Source organism: Bidens hawaiensis, unplaced genomic scaffold, assembly GCF_021521415.1.
Source record: "Bidens hawaiensis isolate Kalapana, Puna unplaced genomic scaffold, B.hawaiensis_p1.1 tig00044948_1, whole genome shotgun sequence".
Lineage (NCBI taxonomy): Eukaryota > Viridiplantae > Streptophyta > Magnoliopsida > Asterales > Asteraceae > Bidens > Bidens hawaiensis.
In genome coordinates, this window is record NW_027498001.1 from 1 (window position 1) to 23289 (window position 23289).

Consider the following 23289-nt stretch of genomic DNA (forward strand, 5'->3'; position numbering starts at 1 on the left):
TACTATGGCATGTATGTTTTAGTTGTAGGTTTATCATAATATTCATGTTTTCTATTACATACATGAAAAACTGATCAACAACACCGTTACATTTTAAAAACGTGCATAATTTACACCATAATTACAAAAAGGGGGAAATATGAATCACAAAATACCCGACAATTATATAATAAATCAAAATCAAATCCGAATTCCAAAAATCTCAAGCACAATACATAAATAAAGTTTTTCGTAGTTTTAGTGATTTTGCATCCATGAAAAACTTATATGTATCATATTGGTTGTGTGCCGTCTAAAGTGGAATCTGGAAGAAGGTAATGGTGCTGCGATCCGGAGTCTAAGTCGTCTGAATTATTTTTAGACGTATTTGGTTTGCTGTAAATTGAATAGAGTGCAAGTTGTGCAAACCCAAGGATAAATCCAGTCCCATTTGGTACCTAATAAAATTAAAAGAAGACAGTTAGTGTGATGTGACCGGGTTAATTATTTTTACAAAAGTTATTTGTAAATATATAACGGATTGTTATCTTTGTAAAATAGTTATATATATATATATATATGTGTGTGTGTGTGTGACATAATTGATAATTTGTAAGGTTTTGGTAACCTAGCTTGTTCTCTTTGTCAAGAGCTTTATAACGAGATTAAAATTATCTAAAATCGCTAAGATAACAATAGTCAAATCACTCTACACAATTTAGTATTCATTGATGGATTTCAACATACAAAAGCACAAAACCCCTATAACCCATTTTCACCTATAGTTCCGGTTGTTATACGTCAGGAACAGTTTTGTGAGAACAAAAATTGTTTAAAAGGAATCTTTAACGCATCCTCAACCTAAACCTACTATTGACATAATATATTTGATCCTTGGAGCTGGAGATATTTTTGAAAATACCGAGTACATATTTTTTTAATATTTCATATATATGATAAAATATTATGTAGAAGATATTATATCAAGTTGTTTCTAATAAATAAATGTGTATTTCTTTATTTAATTTATAAAAATAGAAAGACACAACTAATAATATTAATAATAAGTTTCAGAAATTGGAAAGCGACGTGGGATGCGCGTCGTGGATCACGTTATATGCACATGCTAGTCTCTTTTAATAATTTCATGGGTTATTAATATTTTAATTTTCCAGCACATTTTCAATAACTGTTGATCTTTATATCAATTATATATTAGTTCATATATTTATCAGCTAGGTTAGGTGATACGGTGTTTGAGAGCCGTGGCGACTCTCAAACACATAAATTGGGGCGTTAAAAAGACAGATTTTTATACACTTCTTAAAATATTAAATTGTACATAATATTATACACTTCTTAAAACACTACCTAGTACGTCAAGTGTAGTTTATTACCTAGTACGTCAAGTGTAGTTTATGAAATATAATATTACTAGCTTTTGAGCTCGTGTATTATACGGGATTTTTAAAATAATAAAAATAAAAAGATCCATTATCTAAAAGAAATAAACAGAATTATAGGTAAAAAGAAGATAAAATATATTTAGTATAAACAATAAGAAGTCTAAAATCTCAAATTTACAAATTTGATTTTTTTATATACAACATTTGCAAAAATTGTTTTGACCAATTACCCGTGGATAACTATGATAAATGAAATGAGAGATTAGAAAAATTATAATCCATTTCTCAAAATTGTTTTGTCCCATGACCCATGAATATGTACGATAAATAAGATGAGAAATAGAGAATTGAAAATGAAATTATAACTCATTTGCCAAAATTATTTTGGCCCATGACCAATGGATAGTTAAAATGAATGAAATGATAAATTAGAGAATTAGAAAGGAAATTATAACACATCTGTCAATATGGTTTTGCTCCATAACGCATGGATAGGTAGGATGAATGAGAAGAGAAGTTATGCCTAGAATGAATGTGAGATTGCCACATCATCCTCACCATTTTTTTTTATTAGTATAGTTAGATATAATATTAAAAGGAATATATTCTAATAGAAAAATTCTCAAAAAGAACCATGAGGGAGAGAGGAAAAAACTTTCCTTTAAATATTCAAGTTTTCTAAAATGTCTCAATTAACTTGGACTGGGGCGACACTTTGGTTTCTGTTCCGACGAGATTTCTAGCTCAATTAAAAGATGACATGTAGATAAAGACTGATACGAACGTCCATATTTTTTAAAATCTTGTGGTTTTCATCCAAATTATTTAATTACATCTTTTGCTAAAAAAACAGTCTCCCCAGATAGTTTTTTTATGCTTTCTACCTGGTATGCACAAATTCTATTTTTTTTATTGAAAAAAGTGCATTTTAAATTGCATCTTTCAAAACGCATTTCAAATGAATCTGTTCCAAAGAAACCATATTTTCATCTTTTCTATCTGGTAAAAACAAATGTCATGTTATTATATGTTCTTATATTTTCATCTTCTCAAAATCCCTTCTCTCTCAATCCGATCCGTGTTTCTTAATAATACTTTGGCACTTTGATCTTCATCCACAATAATGAAGTTTAAGAGAGGAGATCGAGTGACGGTTGTTGATATGGGTCCTGAGTTCATTGAATTACAAAAATGACAATGGAAGAAGATGAAGTATTAAATTAGTTAAGGATAATCAAAATTATTTGTAATAACTAATAGTTAATTTAAGAAAGTGTGGCCCACCTGAAAACTAATTGGATATTTAGTTGGTGTGGACGGAATATATTTAAATTTTGTCTATTTAAACAGAATATCAATAAATCATGTCGGTCTAAACGAGATTTAAACTTTAGTAACTTATAAGAACAAAATATGAATGTACGGTACCCTTTAGAACAAATTCACTTGAAATGCGTCTTGACAGGCGCAATTTCAAAGTCACTTTTTTCCAAAAAGAAAAATTAGAATATGTATGGACCAAGTAAGAAACATAGAAAAAAAACCGTCCGGTGAGATTACATTTTAGAAACAGATATAATGAAATAAATTTGACGGAAACCACAAGGTTTTAAAAATTATAGACGTCTGTGTCAGTCTTTATCCACATGTCATCTTTTAATTGGGCTATAGATTTCATCGGAACAAAAACCAAAGTGTCGCGCACGGTTCAAATTTGTTGAGACACTTTGAGAAACTTGAATATTTAAGGATCATTTTTTTTATCTATTTTTAATTAAATAGTTTTATAGTTTTCTTTATTAAGGCTAAACGGTGTGGGTGTTGATTTACAGCCTTAACTGCCTAGCTGGCCATCGACACCGTCGGCAAACACCACCCCCGTAGTTTTGGTGTCGCCAGCGGTGAAAATTTTGTGGAATTTTTGCCGATTATTTCACCGCTCAAATCCTCCAATGTCCCTATTATTTTTAACCCATTTGATCAAAATTAACAATAGAAAATCAGATTAATCAACAAACTCACCAACAATGGCCTGATTACTATGGATCTGAAGCAAACACAGTTGCGATCTTTGTTTCGGTACCCGGGTTTGAGAGTTCGACCGGTTTCGGCTCTTGTTGTGACGGAATAGGTAGTTTTTTTTGTTGATTTTAGGGTTTGCAGATTTGTGATTTGGGAATATTGGTAGCTTGGATTTTGAGTACAATTTCAAATTTTGGATTGGAAAGGATAGTACACAGCTTGGATTGGAAACGGCAGTATGCAATTTACTCAGCTTGATTGGAAATGAGTAAATTTGATAGATTTATGTTTTAATTGGATTATAATAATTATTTTTATTTAATAATAATAATTATTATTTTAATTGAAAAGAGGAGGAAGTAAATTGGGAACCATTTCCTTGATATGGCGCTGATGTGACGGTATAAATCAGGAAATAAAAAGGCATCCATGCCTGATAAGTCTAACATTTTAAAATGAGAAAAAGATAAATAGGATTGTACTACCTTCAGTTTTGATTTTAAAACACGTTGTTCTTTTCAAATATGAGGGAGAAGTGACCACGTCTATCATATAATTTGTTACCTTATCTAGTTGGCCACATGTACCCCTCCCTTTCTGTATTCTCTCTTGACATACAAACTTTCTTGATTTGGCTGGATCTTTCTGATTGATTAACGTATAAAGAATAAAGTATAGTTACCCGGGATAACTCAATTTTAAAAGACGATCAATACACTCACGACCACAGACAACCTTAAGTAACCTAAGCCCCCATCTTTTGTTTCGGTAAAAACCTGTCACCTGAAGGTCCACTAAGATAAAATCCGGTTTGATCATATTCAAATTTAAGGCCCTATGGCATCTGACCCAAATTTTCACTTCCCCTCCAATGTTGTACTAAAGCTCGGAAAGTTGGATCTATTCAACGCACACTTTTAAATTATTATAAGTTCTATTATTCTAGATTATATGTATACACACACTACCTATGCTCAAGCACGATACGATGGGCAACAACACTTAAAATTTGTAAACAAGCTTAGTCAAAGATAGCTTGAGCTTGACTTGAACTTCATAAGAAGCTCGCCGACTCGACTCAAAATTAAAATCGAGCTGGAATCTTAAACTTAAACTCGGCTCGATTAAAAAATAAGTTGACTCACTCAACCGAATTTGCATTAACTTTATGACTTATTATTACAAAGGATGGCTCACTCAAACTAAATTTGGCTTAACTTTATGACTTATTTCATTAAAAAGGCTAGCACGTAACTTTTTTTTTAGTAAAACGGCTAAAAAAAATTTATACGTAGCTAAATAGTCGAGTATGTAATTTATACATTTTATTAATTTTTGCATAGGCTTACCTTTTTATAGAGTATAAGGCGGTTCCTCGACTTTCTTTCTTATCAGTGTGGGATAAAAAAATAATGAGTTATTTTTGAAGTTCATACAAAAAGGTAATTGTTGTACTTTATAGGACTGTATAATAACACTTATAATTACCAAAATTTTTAAACTTATGTATAATTAACTTCTTTATTTTTTCATTTGCATTATATTATAGAAATCAATACTCGAGATTTTGGATCAAGCAATCTGGAAGTCAGCAAAATAAATTATGTGGTTAGGCCTAAATAAATTAGAGGGTCGAGGGAGAAACAATACCAAGAGGAACCAATCTTGCACAAGAATGGCGTAGAAAGTCCATACCCCGCCATTAAGTAAGAGAAAGAGGCTAAGAAGAAACGGCATGTACTCTACGCTTTTAGTCGTCAACACTAGTTTCTGCATAATTAATTGATATAATCATATTACAAAATACAAACATGATAAGCAAGATAAGTTTTTTTAAATTTTAAATATATCTTGATATAATTCTATAAAAGGAATCATTCAGTTAAATAATTAATAATCCAAAGTTATTCTCTTCATTTCTTTTTCTTTCTCTCCATAATTCATAAGGTAGCGTTTGTTATGCAGTAATGACATGTGGAATGGAATGATTCATTACATGGGAATGAAATAAGAGGTGTTTGGTTGCACAATGGAATGGAATCATTCATTACAGATAGAATCTCATTCCATCAAAACCATTCCTTCCTACCCCCTTCTTTTTTTTCATTCCATTCATCTTTCAACCTACTTTCTTAACAACACCATCATCTAACAACCACCGCCGCCGCCACCACCACCACCACCACTACCATAGCCATCACCATCATCTGACCACCACCACCGTCACCACCATCACCTCCGCCGCCACCACCTGACCGCCATCGTCGCCATCACCACCTACACCACCACCACCTACCACCTACCACCCAAGCTACCACCGCAACCATCGTCGCCATAACCACAACAAACATTGTCACCGTCGCCACCCGACCATAACCGCCACCATCACTATAACTGCCTGGCCACCACCACCGTCATCACCACCCTACCACCGCCATCACTACTAATGTTACCATCGCTTGACCCCCCCCCCCCCCCCCCCCCGCCTGACCGCCACCACCATTTTCATCTCCAGAGTTATCACCATCCTTGATGTCTTTACCCGGATGAACAACCTTGAGACCACCAGCATAAACCCGTCGTCATTTCAGATTTTTTTATTTTATTTAAAAAATTTATATATTTTGAGATAGGAATATTTTAATCATTTCTATTTCATTCATAAAATTTTTTTAACTTCCATGTATCTCTCATGAAATATTCTAGAATCAATACTTAGTCAAAGTTGTTGTAACTTCCATGTATATCCCTTTATATTCTCATGTAATCATGTATCTCCTCCTATATGTACATAATGTATCATTGAATAGAAATTACGCTTTCCATTATCTTTATAGCCACCACCTCCGCCACCACCACCACGTTACCACCAGCGCTACCACCGCCACCTGGCCATAACCGCCACCACCACTTTCGCTGCCTGACCACCACCATCGTCGTCGCCACCCTACCATCGCCATCACTACCAATGCTACCACCGCCATCCCCACAGCCACAACCACCTCGCCTAACCGCCACCACCACCATTTTCGTCGCCGGAGCTGTTGCCACCACCATCGTCATTTCAATTTTTTTTTTATTTTTTTTTGTAAAAAATATATCATGGGATAGGAACATTTTTATTATTTCTATTTCATTCTTACAATTTGTTTTGGATACCAAACAACATAAAGTAATTATTCATTTCATTCTCATAGGTTAACCAAACAAGACAAAGAAATATTAATGATCAATTTCATTCATTTGTTCATTCCATTCCTTCTCTCATTCCATTCTCTCTTCATTCCATTACTTCTAACCAAACATACCCTTATTATCGTTTCATGATATTATCCCAGTAAACAATTAAAGATGAAGAATACTGTTAGTGATAATTACAGTCATTTTACTTAACAAGAAATTTTATTTTTATTAACAATGAATCTGTATAAGTGTACGTGTTGTGTTATGATATGACAGGTATATACGCATGTGTGTACGGTTTCGTTACAATATTTCTAAATGAGGTATCAAATTCTTACCATGGCAGAAAGAGGGGAAGCATACATGACAATATTAAGAGCTGCACCCACGAAGCCTATCACATCAATCCTCATTTCTCCTTCCATTGCAAATTGCGTCACCAAAATTACCCCTGCGAACACCAACACATCAACTATCCCAGCAAGCTTAGCTGTTTTCACCTGAGTGGCATAATCAAACTAAGTGTTAAAACTGAAATACAGAGACTAGTGTCTTTGATTATAGAATAAACTGATGCATGAACACACACATACACATACACATACACATATACGGGCCAAATAAATACTATAAAAATATTAAAAATTTTAAAAGTACTTGTTAACTCGTAAGTAGATTGATTCACATATAACTAATGGTAAGTGATCACACGTATACGAAAAGTAAAAACCAAACAGAAATTTACCTTTAGCTGGTATGTTCATAATATGTGCGTTAACATGCGAGTTTGTTCAATTTTAAATACGAATGACTCAAAGCATGCATGAATTCAATTCATACAAAATTTTACGGTATTTAGATTTTTTTTAAACTCTTAACTGTAACCACACATATATTCAGTTAATTGCATCTATAATAATTTTCATATCAAATTAGATAAACAATTATTTTATTACATTTAGGGAACATTTTTCAATGTAAAAAAAATATAATCTCTCTGCTTAGAATGGATAATGAAATAAACAAATAAATGAAATAATTGACTTAATTATTACTTGATGCATTGAGATGTTTGGAATGGACCACTATTATTTTATTGAGAAGTTTGTTTATTATATAGGAATGAAATGAATTATTACTTGATGAATTCTCATTAGGTCTGTTTGGTATGAGGTAACTAAATGGATGAGAGAACGGCATGGACGAGGAAGTGGAATGGACGGGGGAATAGATTTAACAAAGAAATGGAATATATCATTACTATTCCATTGTCTTGTTTGGTCACCATGTAATAACTAGGAATTGAATAAATCGTTACTTTATGTTGTTAGGTGAGCGGTGATGGTGGTGGTGGGTGACGGTGTGGTGGTAACCAGTGGTGGTCGGTGATGGTGGTTGGTGGTAGTGGTAGTGGTGGTAGGTGATGACGGTGGTGGAAAACAAGTGGTGGTGCGTGGTGGTGGCGAGAGGCAGTCGGTGACGGCAGTTGGTGGCGGTGGGTGACGGTGGTGGGAGTTAGTGGCGGCAAGAGATGGTGGTGGCGGGAGACGGTGGATAGGTGGCGGCGATGGTTGATGTGGTGGGAAGGCGGTGGAGATGATGTAAGGTGAAAGATGAGACGGATTGAAAAAAATGTGGTAGATGGAATGAATTTGGTGTGCTTTAGATAGAATGGAATGTACAAGGTAATATAATTCTATTCCCTTAACTTATCAAACACTTTTTTTTCATTCTTTTGTAATCCTTTATTCCATTCTATCACCCATTTCTGCATACCAATGCTACATTTAAATAATAATATTTTTTTAAATGGTTAAAATGTCTTATGGAACCACTAATAATAAGTATACATTATTTAATAAAGCATATATAATTCATTACATCAAGTAATATATATTTAGAATGTATGACTGACTTAAGAGATATAATATACATAAGTTGTTTGGCAATTTAGTGCTGAAACATGTAAAATTTTAACTAGTTAAGAGAGATGACTTCTAAATCTTATAGCGGTTTCTAAAACTTGACTATTAAAAAGTTATATAAAACATTAAGAAGTGTCTACTTGAATGGAACACACATTAGATCTCAAAGTGATTTAAAGATAGAACACACATGTAACACCCCGGTCCCTCGCACCACTAATATTGTCCGCTCTGTTCACGAAGAGCTCACGGATTTGTTTTTGGTTGCCCAAAACGCATTGATGATTGAAGAGGCAGGACATTACTTATGAACCAGTGATCTCTCTTATGCATGGCCAATGTGGGATAGTCTAAGAGTGGGACAATGTTGTGTTTGCCAAGGATGTTACAGACAACCCCCCTCTGGACTCATCGTCCTCGATGAGGAGCGTCCCAACATCCCGAACGGCACAAGAGTGGCTTTGATACCAACTGTAACACCCCGGCCCCTCGCACCACCAATATTGTCCGCTCTGCCCACGAAGAGCTCACGGATTTGTTTTTGGTTGCCCAAAACGCGTTGGTGATTGAAGAGGCAGAACATTACTTATGAACCAGTGATCTCTCTTGTCCACGGCCGATATGGGATAGTCTAAGAGTAGGACAATGTTGTGTTTGCCAAGGGTATTACAACACACATTATATCTCAAACTGATTTAAAGATAGCCTCCTAAAAGAGGCTACCAAACAACGGAACAGCCCCATAACCTTTAGAATATTGAATGGTCGTAATGAAGTAGAACATAAAAGAAACATCAATCATTGATATAAAATTGTCAACTTGTCCGAATTATTAATTCAACCAAAAGTGGTAACTAATGTTTTATAATCATTTGACAGTTTTATTTGTAGCCATAGTATATCTATATGTTTTATATTTCCTAAGAAATGAACACAAACATAAATCTCATGTGCCACTTAATTATCAACTCATGTTGTTTTCTAACCAAAAAGTTAAGTTGGCATATAAAGGCTGAAACATGTCTCCAAAATTTATCATAATTTTATCTATTCATATACATTTGAATAATTATAGGCTAGGGACCATTAATTAATATATGAAAAGAAACAAATTATTAATAAATAAAAAACTCACTCTTGTTCTTGGAGATGCATAAATGAGGAACAATGAGATATAAGTAATCTCTACAACTACGCCAAAGCCATTCACAGTTGCCACCAAGTAACTCCCTGGTTTTGTAATTCCATAATAAGTCCATAAACTCGAATTCAGCAAAGTGCAGATATACGGAAGGCTTTCAAACTCTTCGGTTGATCTTTTATTCACTATTCTCAAGAAAGTTTTTCTACAAATGAGCATCACCAACAGAATATCAGCTACCGTCAAAAGCAAGGAAGATGTCGAACAAAATGTGTGGAAGAACACATATTTACTTACACTGGGGAGAGAAACATAAGAATTGAAATGATATTGCCTTAAACAAACAACAAAAATGTTAGATTTCGGAATTAAACTTGGTGATCAATCACAAAAAATAACGTCTGCAGCGAAGATATACCGACAATTCCGACATAAACATATAGATCGTTCATCTTTAAAGATCAAACAGATGCAAAAGAAGCAAGAAAGAAAGAAAGAAAGAAAGAATGAGGATATTGAAAGAAAATGATAGTGTCGTGTTTGAAGAAAAACAACTGTCAGATGTTATATAAAATGGGAAGAGCCCTACTTGCAATTATATATTATAATTGTATAATTTTTTGTTATGACTTGGCTACAATATTGGTCCCACGAAATGAGATCTTTACATATTCAGATTTTATTTCATAAATTATTACCTGTACGTTTTCAAAAACGTGATATATATCAAATTCATTTGCTTGAATTAAAATATAAATATGAAAGCAACAGGGTTTTCAAGATAAATAAAAAAATGAAAAGTGATTTGCTTTGTCACCAATATTGTTTTTACACTAGATTATATTATTTTTATAAGAACGATTATACAATTCTGACATTTTAGCATATGATTTTTCATAAATTTAATCTTTTTGTCAAATAGATTATTGGTTAGGTCGTTAGTTTACTCTGATTCGGTAATATGCTGAGACATTTATCATTGAATGAACAAGTCTCCCTCTCTAGGTGTACATAAAGCTAAGAGCATTCACATTTAATACATTAAAATATATAAGTGGAGTTTTTATAATGTAAGGTGTGGTTTAAGATGTTGTGAGTGGAATAGAGAGAATTACAACGATTTTTCGGTATATTTGAATAGTTACCGTTCATTCTATACAATTTATTAATATATTTTGAAATTGGTTGTGAGTGAGTAAAATAGAAAATGTACTAATAAAAGTATAAAAAAAGTATTATTTAATTGAAATGAAAGATAAATGTATTGATTGTTAGTGTAATTTTAGATTTAAAGATAGTGGATAGGATGTGAATACTCTAATGCATGGTTTTGGTTGAGGTGGTTGTTGATAGGAAGTAAACGAGATTTTTCGAAAATTTATGGATAGCTAACATTTTCTTAGGATTATATTTTGCAAATACTAGGTGTTGGGTATAAAACTGTAAGGGGCGCGATAGAACATTCGTAAAAATTATACGCAATCTGATACAGTGAAGGGACGTGAAGAATGCGAACATGACCCCACTGAACCTGCTTGCGAACAAAATGAATGTCCAGCTCGATATGTTTGGTTCTCTGATGTTGGACGGGATTACCAGAGAAATAAATGGCACTGACATTCTCACACTAAACTAGAGTGGCCCTAGAAAGAGGGAGACAGAGTTCAAGTAGAAGATTATGAAGCCAACATATTTCGGCAACAACGTTGGCAAAATTCCGTTATTCGGCTTCAGCACTCGATCTAGAAATTATCGGTTGCTTTTTGGAAGGCCAAGAAATAAGGTTGGAACCATAGTAGACACAATATAGCCCGATGTGGAACACTAAGTGTCTGGACAACCTACCCAGTCGGCATCTGTGTAGGCAAGTAATGACAGGTTTACAGAGTTGCCGAGTGTGAGGCCAAGATGTGTGGTACATTTAATATAACGGACTATGCGTTCAGGGCATCCCAATGTGTAGCCATTGGAGCATGCATATACATGTAGACTTTGATACATTTGGGTTTCTGACCCCAAAGGATGTGACTTTTTTGAGTAGGGTTCAGCGTGTCGTACACGGGACCTCTTCGGCTCCTAGGTCCCAAAGCTTCTTCTTTAGTAGGATTGACTTTGCTATTCAAAAGAGGGTTGCGGCGCAGCTTGTTGCCCGTTTGCCTGCCACTTTACTGTAATCGTTTTGTACTTATAAATGCATACAACACACATAATAAACATAATTTTATTGTATGTGAAAGTGTTATTATGTCCCATCTATAACATCCTGTTTTCTTGTTTTGGTTAATAAAATAAAATATGAGTTATTAGGAGTCAGGCTTGTGTTGGGTTGTATAGATATGGGTTATGGACTTGGATTAATAAGAAAAAGCGAAGAAAAAACCATGGGCTTAAGCCTATGACCCATAATACATAAACAATAATTATGCATTAATCCATCCATTTCACTCATTCCTTACACCATAAAAAACACACACTTATCTCTCTCTCATCCTACTTTCTCTCTCTAGCCGAAATCACCAAGAAACCCGAGCATCAACCTGAGGTAATGATAGTATGATATTGTATAGATCCAAACCCGCTAGATCTAGTCGAGAAACGACGAGCCGACACCTTTAAACCGTTAAAGTCACGAGATCCGGGTGGAATCGGGTATGAACGGAGCAAAAGGTGAGCCTAGGGGTCACCCTAGCTCAGATCTTGATCGAACGGGATGAAAAACGGTTAAAAACAAGCGAGATATCGCTTTTCCGATGAGATCCCGGTTTTCCGGCGACGAAGGCGCCGGAAAGGCGGCGCCGGAAAGTGGGTACGAGGTTAGGGTAATGTCAAAGAATGTCCTGACATTCTCTGACCTAAACCTAATTTGTTAACGGAAACTTAACGAACGAATCTTAATTCGTCAGCGAGAGTTTAACGAACTAGCCTTAATTCGTGAGTTAATTCGTTAAAGAAAGAATGACGAACTAGCCCCATTCGTTAAGGTCCAATTCGTTATGATGACCAGTTCGTTATAAGGTCCAATTCTTTATGAGGAGTGGTTCGTTATAAGATCCAATTCGTTATAATAGCAAATTCGTCATGAAGGCAGATTCGTTATAATAGTCAGTTCGTTATGAAGTAACGAATGGGTTCATTCCTTATGAACCCCATTCGTTAAGGGACTGGTGTCACACCCCCATCTTAGGCCTAGGAGTGCGACTCAATAGTTGGTACCAAATTTGTATATAAATCAGAGTTACGGATTATTAGCGGAAGACTTTATAAAACATAGGGATTAAAGTTGTAAAATATTTACAATACAAAAGATGGAACGAAAGTTCCATTTTACGTTTACTTGTTTTATGTTTACAAAACCACCATTTAGTTATATTATCATTTAACAAAAATTATCCGAGCCATCGGATTCTTGAGCCTTCGTCCTTCAAGCTCTATTCTTGGTTACCTGCAAAATGTTATAAAAATACGTTAGCAAATATTGCTGGTGAATATGCTGACGCTAAAACATTTTCTTTTACTTTGTTACCCCTCGAGGGTTATGCATGCCTCAGCCCATCTTGGCTTAGGAATAACAAAGTTAAAACAATATCATTATAAACTCGAGCCTCTACCTAGGTCACCCCAACAAGTCACCGCAACGTCTCGACGTACTTAGGTACCATAAATATACACAAGGTCATTCTCACTCGAACATACTTTGGTTCGGCCCATCGTGGCTGGAGGTCGTGACCAGGAGTGGTGCGATGTGCCCAACACATTTAACCACATATGTAAGGATCCAGACAAACGTATACTACAACCTGAGGGCTAGGCTTTTACTCTTATTCATAATGTTTTTAGAGACACTTAGTCTCAGGTAAAGTTTTACACATAACACGTTTATTTATTTGAAAACAAGTTTGTAAAAGTGGGGCGTATTCACCTTTGATCGGGATCGGTTTCCAACACCGTCCTTGCGTTCTCTTTCTTGCTATCTCGCACCTATAGTACGAGTATAACTTTTATTATTCGGATATACAATCCGGCTTAAGACCTTTAGTCTTATTTATCTTGATGAACCTTTAGTTCAATAATCTTTTACATTAAAACCTTTAGTTTTAAAAGCAATATATATAAACCTTTAGTTTATTATAAAAACCCGACGTTTCTTCTTTTCTAAGAAACGTAATTTTTTTCTTTTATTATTTAAGAATACCCTTATTACTTAAATAATATTCATAATAAAGAATTATATATATATAATCACACACACACACACACACACACATATATATATATATATATCTATACTTTTATATTTCTTTCTTTTCTTTTCTTTGTTATATATTTTCTTTTCATAAGCATCGAGTATAATTCCGACTTAGGGTATTAAGCCTTTATAATATTTTATTATTATTTTAGTCGGCATTATACTTACCTTAACTCGGCTTATAATTCTCTAGATACTCGAGCAGCACTTCTACGCCGCTTAGTCTTTTCAACACTCGCTTTGATCGCCACTTCTTTTCGGCACACATCTCGAGGCACCAACACTTCACGGCACACACTTCGAGATGATTGTCGGGGTATAAAATCAGCACCACCTTCTTGTTTGGAACATCGTCGAGGAGTGGTACAAATATCGAGGTATGGCACGTTTAACGAGGATTCGGGCACGGTTTTCGAGGTGGATCGTTGGCACAAACTTCAAGGTTTAGTGAGATGTTAGAGAGAGGTATGAGAGTAGGTTTTGAGGTGTGATTTGTTAAGACCCGGACCTTGCTATTTATAGGCAAAATCTGGTGTCCCATTGCGATACGCGACCGCCTTCAGGGAACCCGTCGCGTACCGCGACGTAGCCCTGGTGACGCAGACAGTAGGTCTGCCACGTGGCAGACGGTGTGCCACGTGTTGACCCGTGGCGAACGACATGCCACGTGTGGACACGTGGTGTAAAGGTGTCAGGCGTGTCAGGCCACGTCATCGCGGTACGCGATGACGTAGGCTCAACAGCGATCGCGTATCGCTGTTGACCTCTTCTAGAAACTTTGACCAAGCCCCATCGCGATACGCGATGGGCTTATCTTTTTTTCCCGTCGCGAGAGGACAATAAATCAGATTTTTCATTTTTAACCTTGGAGTTTGGATGTTGGCAGAATTAGTCCCTTAACTTTGAAAACTTGACTTTTTTGGCCCAAAATTCCCGTGATGTTACATCCTCCCCACCTTGAAATAAATCTCGTCCTCGAGATTGCTTCATGAGAATAAGTGGGGGTATTTCTTTCTCATTTCAGACTCGAGTTCCCAAGTATACTCGGGTCCTCGTCAGGAATCCCATTTTACTTTCACGATTTTTAAGGTTCGTCTTTTGAGTTTCTTTAATTTTGAATCTTCGACTTGAATTGGGCGTTTTACGAATTTTAAGTTCTCGTTAATTTCAACATCTTTTAACGGCATTGCTAAAGATTCATTGGCTAGACACTTTCGCAGATTTGAGATATGGAATACATCGTGTATCCCTTGCATTTCCTCGGGTAGTCGCAATCGGTATGCGACGGTACCAATTCGTTCAAGTACCTCAAAGGGTCCAACGAATCGAGGGCTTAACTTTTCTTTCTTGCCGAAGCTGACTACGCCTTTCCATGACGAAACTTTCAAAAGACTTTATCACCGACATTGAACTCTAACGGCTTACGACGGACATCGGCGTAACTCTTTTGGTGATCACGTGCCGTCTTAAGTCGTTCACGGATTTGTATAACTTTGTCGGTAGTTTCTTGGACTATCTCGGGTCCAGATAATTATTATCTCCAGTTTCAGACCAATTCACGGGCGTTCTACATTTTCGACCATATAACTCCTCAAAAGGTGCGGCTTGAATACTTGCATGATAACTATTATTATACGAAAATTTCATTAGGGGTAAGTGGTCATCCCAACTTCCACCTTAGTCTATCACACAAGCTCGGAGCATATCTTCCAACGTTTGAATTATCCTTACGCTTTGCCCATCGGTTTGCGGATGAATTATCCTTTCGCTTTGCCCATCGGTTTGAATTATCCTTTCGCAGTGCTGGGGATGAGATTGATTCTAAATTCTACTTCACGATCGGGAGGAATGCCGGGGAGTTCGTCGGTAAAGACATCGGCATATTCGGAAACAACAGGAACGTTTTGATTTCCTTAGGTTTAGATTCTTCGGTGACGTAGTCCATGAATGCTAAGCATCCTTGATTTAAACATTTGTTAGCCCTTATCATTAAGATTAGGCTAACTTGGCCAGCGTCTTTATCCCCTTCGATTCGTATGGTATGTTTGTCAGGGGCTCGAAGTTCAACGGTCTTGCTATTGCAAAGGATACGTGCGTAGTTGTCGGATAACCAATCCATACCCAATACAACATAAAAACCAGCAAGAGTCATAGGTAGCAATTGAATAGGCAAAGTATAACCGGCTAATAAGATTTTTCCGTTTTCTAGTGCTTCGGAGATTTTAATAATTTCACCATTAGCGGTTTCAACGCTTAGAGTTTTACCAAGTTTGATTAGGGGTTCGTTTAATAGACTACAAAACTTAAATTGGCTCCTGAATCAAACAAGACTCTAGCATAGGCATTGTTAACAAGGAACGTACTGGTAATAGTTTTCGGTGTGTCGGCCGCTTTCTTGGTATCCAGGATGAAAACTCTTGCATTGCCCTTCTTGGGCTCGTTCTTTTGACCTCTACCACCCGCACCACCAGTCGCGGGCTTGTTCTTGGGGCATTCAAAGCTAAGATGTCCCATCTCTTTGCAATTGTAGCAAGTCATCTTCTTCTTCCAACAATCGGTCGTGGCGTGACCGAGTTTGTGACATGACTCACAAGGATGGGGCGTTAGATGGCATCGACCCCTATGGTATTTCTTGCAAGTTTTGCATTGTGGAATGCCGGAGTTGAAGCCAGACCTTCGTTGGTCGACTCCCATAACCTTGAAACGGGTATTTCCTTCCTTCTTCGTATCTTGCGTCATCACGACCCTCTTATCTTCTTCTTTGTTGCGGATCATTCTACCCATTAAGTATCCAGCCAACTCCATCTCGGAGTCGGCGGGTTGAGGCAAGTGCGACCTTACCATGTCACGAATTTCTCGTGGTAGCCCCCATATATAGCGTGTAACTTTGTTGGATTCCGGGGTAACCAGCTGGGGCACCAAGCGACAGTATTCGTGGAATTTGGTATTATACTCACGAAGGTTTGTTCCGAAAACCTTGTGAGATAGGAACCTGGTTTGGATTTGGTCCGTTTCATGCATCAGACAGAATTTTGACATTAACAACTCCTTAAACTCGCTCCATGACATGTTGTACATAACCTCCCATCCTCTACTCAAGATCAAAGTATTCCACCATTCTAAGGCCTCGCCTCTAAACATCAAGGCAGAGTATTGAATCTTCTCTTCTTCCGAACACTTGCTAGTAATCACAATTGTCTCCATCTCTTCAAGCCACCTTACAGTCGTGATGGCTCCCTTATCGCCGTGGAATTCTTTTGGCCCATAGTATTTAAAGTCTTTGAACGAACACCCACCAATCTTAAGCCTTTTAAATTCTTAACGGACCCCACCATCAGCGTTCGATTTACGTGAAGGTCTAGAGCGGGGTTTGGAAACAGATTTTCGGGAAGGATTAGCAGAGTGAGAATGTTTTGTTTGTCTAGATTGAGATCTAGCCGTGGATTCTTCCCTAACTGCGTCTTTAATCATCGTTTGAATTCGATCCATAAATTTTTCGGGAATTGGATCTTCTTGTTCTTTTTTGGGTCCCTTTCCTTTTTCTTTTTGTTTTTCGGCTTCCTTTCGGGAAACCTCAAAGTTATTACTTTGTTGAGACATTTTATCTTTTTCTTTTTATTCTTTTATATTCGAAATTTAACGAATGTTCTTTATTAACAGACATTTTATTTTATCATTTGTATATACCATACAAGGTATAAACAAGGATTATTATAACACCATATATATATATATATACATTCATACTCGATGTATATATATATTCTTATCCATACATTACTTAACACATTACACATAAAACTAGAATATACACAAACACTTCATCTCTTGAAACACATCATCACCACCATTATCTCAGTCCTTCAAAATCTTCTTAACAACCCTAGTCAGTTTGTTGCATTTGTGAAGAAGCTTCTCTCATATCTTCTTCTTCTTTTTCCCTTCTTCAACCACCTTCTTCCTCCAGTTATCAGTCTCGTGCAACGCGCGATCCAGGTGTTCTTCATATGACTGCGGAATAACATCGGGGTATCCATATTGTGGCGGTGGGTCACGGTAACCCAGTGTCACCATCTCGTAATGGTTTCTCGGTTCAGGATACGGGACGTAAGTCTGATCAGATGCAAGGTAGAGGTATGTTTTGGCGGCTTGATTTTGCTCGCGAATATCATCAGCTTGTTCTTGAATTGAAGGGATCATTCCTTGAAATGGCGGGAAGCTTGACGAAGCTTGGTTCCTTAGTTGCTCCAGATATTGAACGTATGGATGGACGAAACCGTAACTTTGGTTGTGGGAAGTGAGTGATCCACTCATTGATATCTCATTAGGTTGTCGGGATGCTCTTATTCCGGTTCGGACTCTTCTACAGGATCCTCTTCTTCCTCGGGGTCCTCTTCTTCCTCCATAGGCTCTTCCTCCTCCTCCATATATTGAGTGGTCTCGTTGATCATTGCGGGCATTTTGAAACTCTCGTAAGGCATCGTCACCCTCATTCTTGGTTTGCGGGATGATCCTTCGCCATTGTTGGGTTGTGAGTTGACTTCAAGAGCGGTAGAGCTTCCAGTATACCACCTTCGTTGGTCAGAGTGGCATTGCATCCAGTCGGAGGATGGGGACTTTGGTTCCGCCTTTATTGGTCGGTTTGAGAGGAAGGCATAGGACGGGTGTGCATTTGGGAAATATCCGGTGGGAAAGTATTGAGGCTCTTGTGATGGTTGATAATTAGGGATCTCCGATGGGTGGTACGTCGGTATTTCAGATGGATGATACATAGGCATTGTGGGTGGATGATAGCTCGAGTGTCTTGGTGGTTCGATTGGTTTGGGTGGGCTATCGGGTAGTTTAATTGGGCATTGTTCAGTCCCGGGGAAGTATATCGGTTTGGGTCGTTCAATGTATTGGTCTCGGCTGAAGAAAGCCTCAAAGTAATCTTCACTCATGACGTCTTTTGGGAACTTGTAGTATTTTCTTGCTCTTCTTGCTTCACGATCATAATACTCCATTAATTTCTCATAAGACATCTTTGATGGGTGGTTTAGAATGTAGAGAGGGAAAGAAAGGGTTACCAACCAATCTAATCCCTATTCAAATAAACAAGTAAATTATTTTCATATGCTTGGATCGAAGCTTGGGTATTGTTTTACGATACCCAATTCGCTAAGATCGATGGCTCTGATACCAACATGTCACAGTGCGACTCAATAGTTGGTACCACATTTGTATATAAATCAGAGTTACGGATTATTAGTGGAAGACTTTATAAAACATAGGGATTAAAGTTGTAAAATATTTACAATACAAAAGATGGAACGAAAGTTCCATTTTACGTTTACTTGTTTTATGTTTACAAAACCACCATTTAGTTATATTATCATTTAACAAAAATTATCCGAGCCATCGGATTCTTGAGCCTTCGTCCTTCAAGCTCTATTCTTGGTTACCTGCAAAATGTTATAAAAATACGTCAGCAAAGATTGCTGGTGAATATGCTGACGCTAAAACAATTCTTTTACTTTGTTACCCCTCGAGGGTTACGCATGCCTCGGCCCATCTTGGCTTAGGAATAACAAAGTTAAAACAATATCATTATAAACTCGAGCCTTTACCTAGGTCACCCCAGCAAGACACCGCAGCGTCTCGACGTACTTAGGTACCATAAATATACACAAGGTCATTCTCACTCGAACATACTTTGGTTCGGCCCATCTTGGCTGGAGGTCATGACCAGGCATGGTGTGATGTGCCCACCGCATTTAACCACATATGTAAGGATCCAGACAAACGTATACTACAGCCTGAGGGCTAGGCTTTTACTCTTATTCATAATGTTTTTAGAGACATTTATTCTCATGTAATGTTTTACACATAACACGTTTATTTATTTGAAAACAATTTTGTAAAAGTGGGGCGTATTCACCTTTGATCGGGATCGGTTTACAACACCGTCCTTGCGTTCTCTTTTTTACTATCTCACACCTATAGTACGAGTATAACTTTTATTAGTCGGATATATACAATCCGACTTAAGATCTTTAGTCTTATTTATCTCGATAAACATTTAGTTCAATAATATTTTACTTTAAAACCTTTAGTTATAAAAGCAATATACATAAACCTTTAGTTTATTATAAAAACCCGACGTTTCTTATTTTCTAAGAAACGTAATCTTTTTCTTTTATTATTTAAGAATACCCTTATTACTTAAATAATATTCATAACAAAGAATTATATATATATAATCACACACATATATATATATATATCTATACTTTTATATTTCTTTCTTTTCTTTTCTTTGTTATATATTTTCTTTTCATAAGCATCGAGTATAATTCCGACGTAGGTATTAAGCCTTTATAATATTTTATTATTATTTTAGTCAGGCATTAAACTTACCTTCACTCGGCTTATAATTCTCTAGATACTCGAGCAGCACTTCTACGCCGCTTAGTCTTTTCAACACTCGCTTTGATCGCTACTTCTTTTCGGCACACTTCTCGAGGCACCAACACTTCACGGCACGTACTTCGAGATGATTTTCGGGGTATAAAATCAGCACCACCTTCTTGTTTGGAACATCGTCGAGGAGTGGTACAAATATCGAGGTATGGCACGTTTAACGAGGATTCGGGCACGGTTTTCGAGGTGGATCGTTGGCACAAACTTCGAGGTTTAGTGAGATGTTAGAGAGAGGTATGAGAGCAGGTTTTGAGGTGTGATTTGTGAAGACCCCGACCTTGCTATTTATAGGCAAAATCTGGGTCCCATCGCGGTACGCGACCGCCTTCAGGTCACCCGTCGCGTACCGTGACGTAGCCCTGGTGACACAGACAGTAGGTCTGCCACGTGGCAGACGGTGTGCCACGTGTTGAACCGTGGCGAACGACATGCCACGTGTGGACACATGGTGAAAAGGTGTCAGGCGTGTCAGGCCACGTCATCGCGGTACGCGATGACGTAGGCTCAACAGCGATCGCGTATCGTTGTTGACCTCTTCTAGAAACTTTGACCAAGCCCCATCGCGATACGCGATGGGCTTGTCTTCTTTTCCCGTTGCGTAGCGCGATAGGACAATAAATCAGATTTTTCATTTTTAACCTTGGAGTTTGGATGTTGGTAGAATTAGTCCCTTAACTTTGGAAACTTGACATTTTTGGCCCAAAATTCCCGTGATGTTACAACTGGGACGAATTGGAAGTTTGAAAGAATGACAGAAAGGTCCCTGGACTTAGAATTAAATGGATTAATTACAAAGAAGCCCTCGAACTTTTTAACTGTCTTAACACATTTTTCATTAGAATTCTAGATTATTATTTTATTGGATAACTTAAAAAGTTCGAGGGTTTCTTTGTAATTAATCCATTTAATTCTAAGTCCAGGGACCTTTCTGTCATTCTTTCAAACTTCCAATTCGTCCCAGTCCCTTAACGAATGGGGTTCATAACGAATGAACCCATTCGTTACTTCATAACGAACCGACTATTATAACGAATCTGCCTTCATGACGAATTTGCTATTAAAACGAATTGGACCTTATAACGAACCGGTCTTCATAACGAATTGGACCTTATAAAGAACTGGTCATCATAACGAATTGGACTTAAACGAATGGGGCTAGTTCGTCATTCTTTCTTTAACGAATTAACTCACGAATTAAGGCTAGTTCGTTAAGTTTCCGTTAACGAATTAGGTTTAGGTCAGAGAATATCAGGACATTCTCTGACATTACCCTAACCTCGTACCCACTTTCCAACGATGCCTTTCCGGCGCCGTCGTCGCCGGAAAACCGGGATCTCACCGGAAAAGCGATATCTCGCTTGTTTTCCACCGTTTTTCGTCGCGTTCGATCAAGATCTGAGCTAGGGTGACCCCTAGGCTCACCTTTTGCTCCGTTCATACCCGATTCCACCCGGATCTCGTGACTTTAACGGTTTAAAGGTGTCGGCTCGTCGTTTCTCGACTAGATCTACGGGTTTGGATCTATACAATATCATACTATCATTACCTCAGGTTGATGCTTGGGTTTCTTGGTGATTCCGGCTAGAGAGAGAAAGTAGGATGATAGAGAGCTAAGTGTGGGTTTTTGATGGTGTAAGGAATGAGTGAAATGGATGGATTAATGCATAATTATTGTTTATATATTATGGGTCATGGGCTAAAGCCCATGGTCTTTTCTCTCTTTCTTTTTAATCCAAGTCCATAACCCATATCTATTTAACCCAACACAAGCACGACTCCTAATAACTCATATCTTATTTTATTAACCGAAACGAGAAAACGAGATGTTACGCATTCCTCGTTAAAAAAAAGAAAAAAAAAAGAAAACTTCTATCAATGAACAAAAGAGAATATTGGAGAGATATCTTTGACTTTTTCAACTTGTTATGGTTTCCGCACAAAACATTGTAGAGTAGATATCTTCATGTGTCCGTACACATCCATTAAATGATCTTATAATGGACTTTTAACTGGTACAGAGGCATTAGCTTAGTATCTACTTTGAAAAGCCCAATTCATCTCTTTTATACATTGTTTTTATCATTCCAGAAAATGTAGCCGTCTAACCTTACCAAACGTTCACATATTGTTATATTGTTGTTTTGAACATAATACTCAAAAGTCATATCATTACATCTTCAGTTTCTCCACAAAAAGTTCCAAAAACTATCATTGTCAAACATATACGACGCATAAGTCCTCAAAGTATAATCATATGCGCCGTATAGCTCAAATAATTCATATACATACACGATGCATAAGTTCAATGTATATCATAAACGCCGGATGTCTTTCTCCGTGTTAGTGTCACAAAGTACTTCATCAACTGATAAGTACTTATACGATGTGTGGTACCTCTGGTTCAAACAAACTTATACAACGCATAAGGTTATTTTTCGTATACATGCTTACATGTTAAAGTTTCAAAATTCACGTTAATTGTTATTTATACGATACAGAGAATTATACGGTGATGAATCAAGAAGTGATTGTTGGAGTAAAGATATTAGATTAAACTTGGATGATATTTAGAATGAAATAGCAGTGGAAATAAGAATTCTGGATGGATTCATGAAAGGTGAAGATCTAATAATAAGGAGAGATCTATAATGGACTTTTAACTGGTATTAAAGGCATGGGCTCTGTATTCTTTTCTACATTGTTAATATCATTCCAGAAGATGTAGCCCCGTTCAAACGTTACCAAACGTTCCCATATTGTTATATTATTGGTTTTGAACATTATACTTAAAAGTCAGATCATTACATCATCAGTTTCTCCACAAAAAGTTCCAAACACTATCATTGTTAAACTTATACGGCGCATAAGTCCTTAACGTATAATCATATACGCCGTATATCTCAAAGGAACACAAATACATACACGACG

At 36.9% G+C, this 23289-nt stretch overlaps 1 protein-coding gene across 1 annotated transcript; it reads right to left on the reverse strand.

The window, feature by feature from the left end:
- Positions 1-254: 254 nt before the first annotated feature.
- LOC143595383 (bidirectional sugar transporter SWEET17-like) lies at positions 255-10136 on the reverse strand. Its single transcript, XM_077074411.1, has 6 exons — positions 10075-10136; positions 9954-9990; positions 9651-9861; positions 6929-7090; positions 5058-5177; positions 255-437 (listed from the first exon to the last, which is right to left on the reverse strand). Exons 1-6 carry the CDS (start codon positions 10106-10108, stop codon positions 273-275), a joined length of 729 nt encoding a protein of 242 aa, XP_076930526.1. The 5' UTR covers positions 10109-10136; the 3' UTR covers positions 255-272.
- Positions 10137-23289: the final 13153 nt, after the last annotated feature.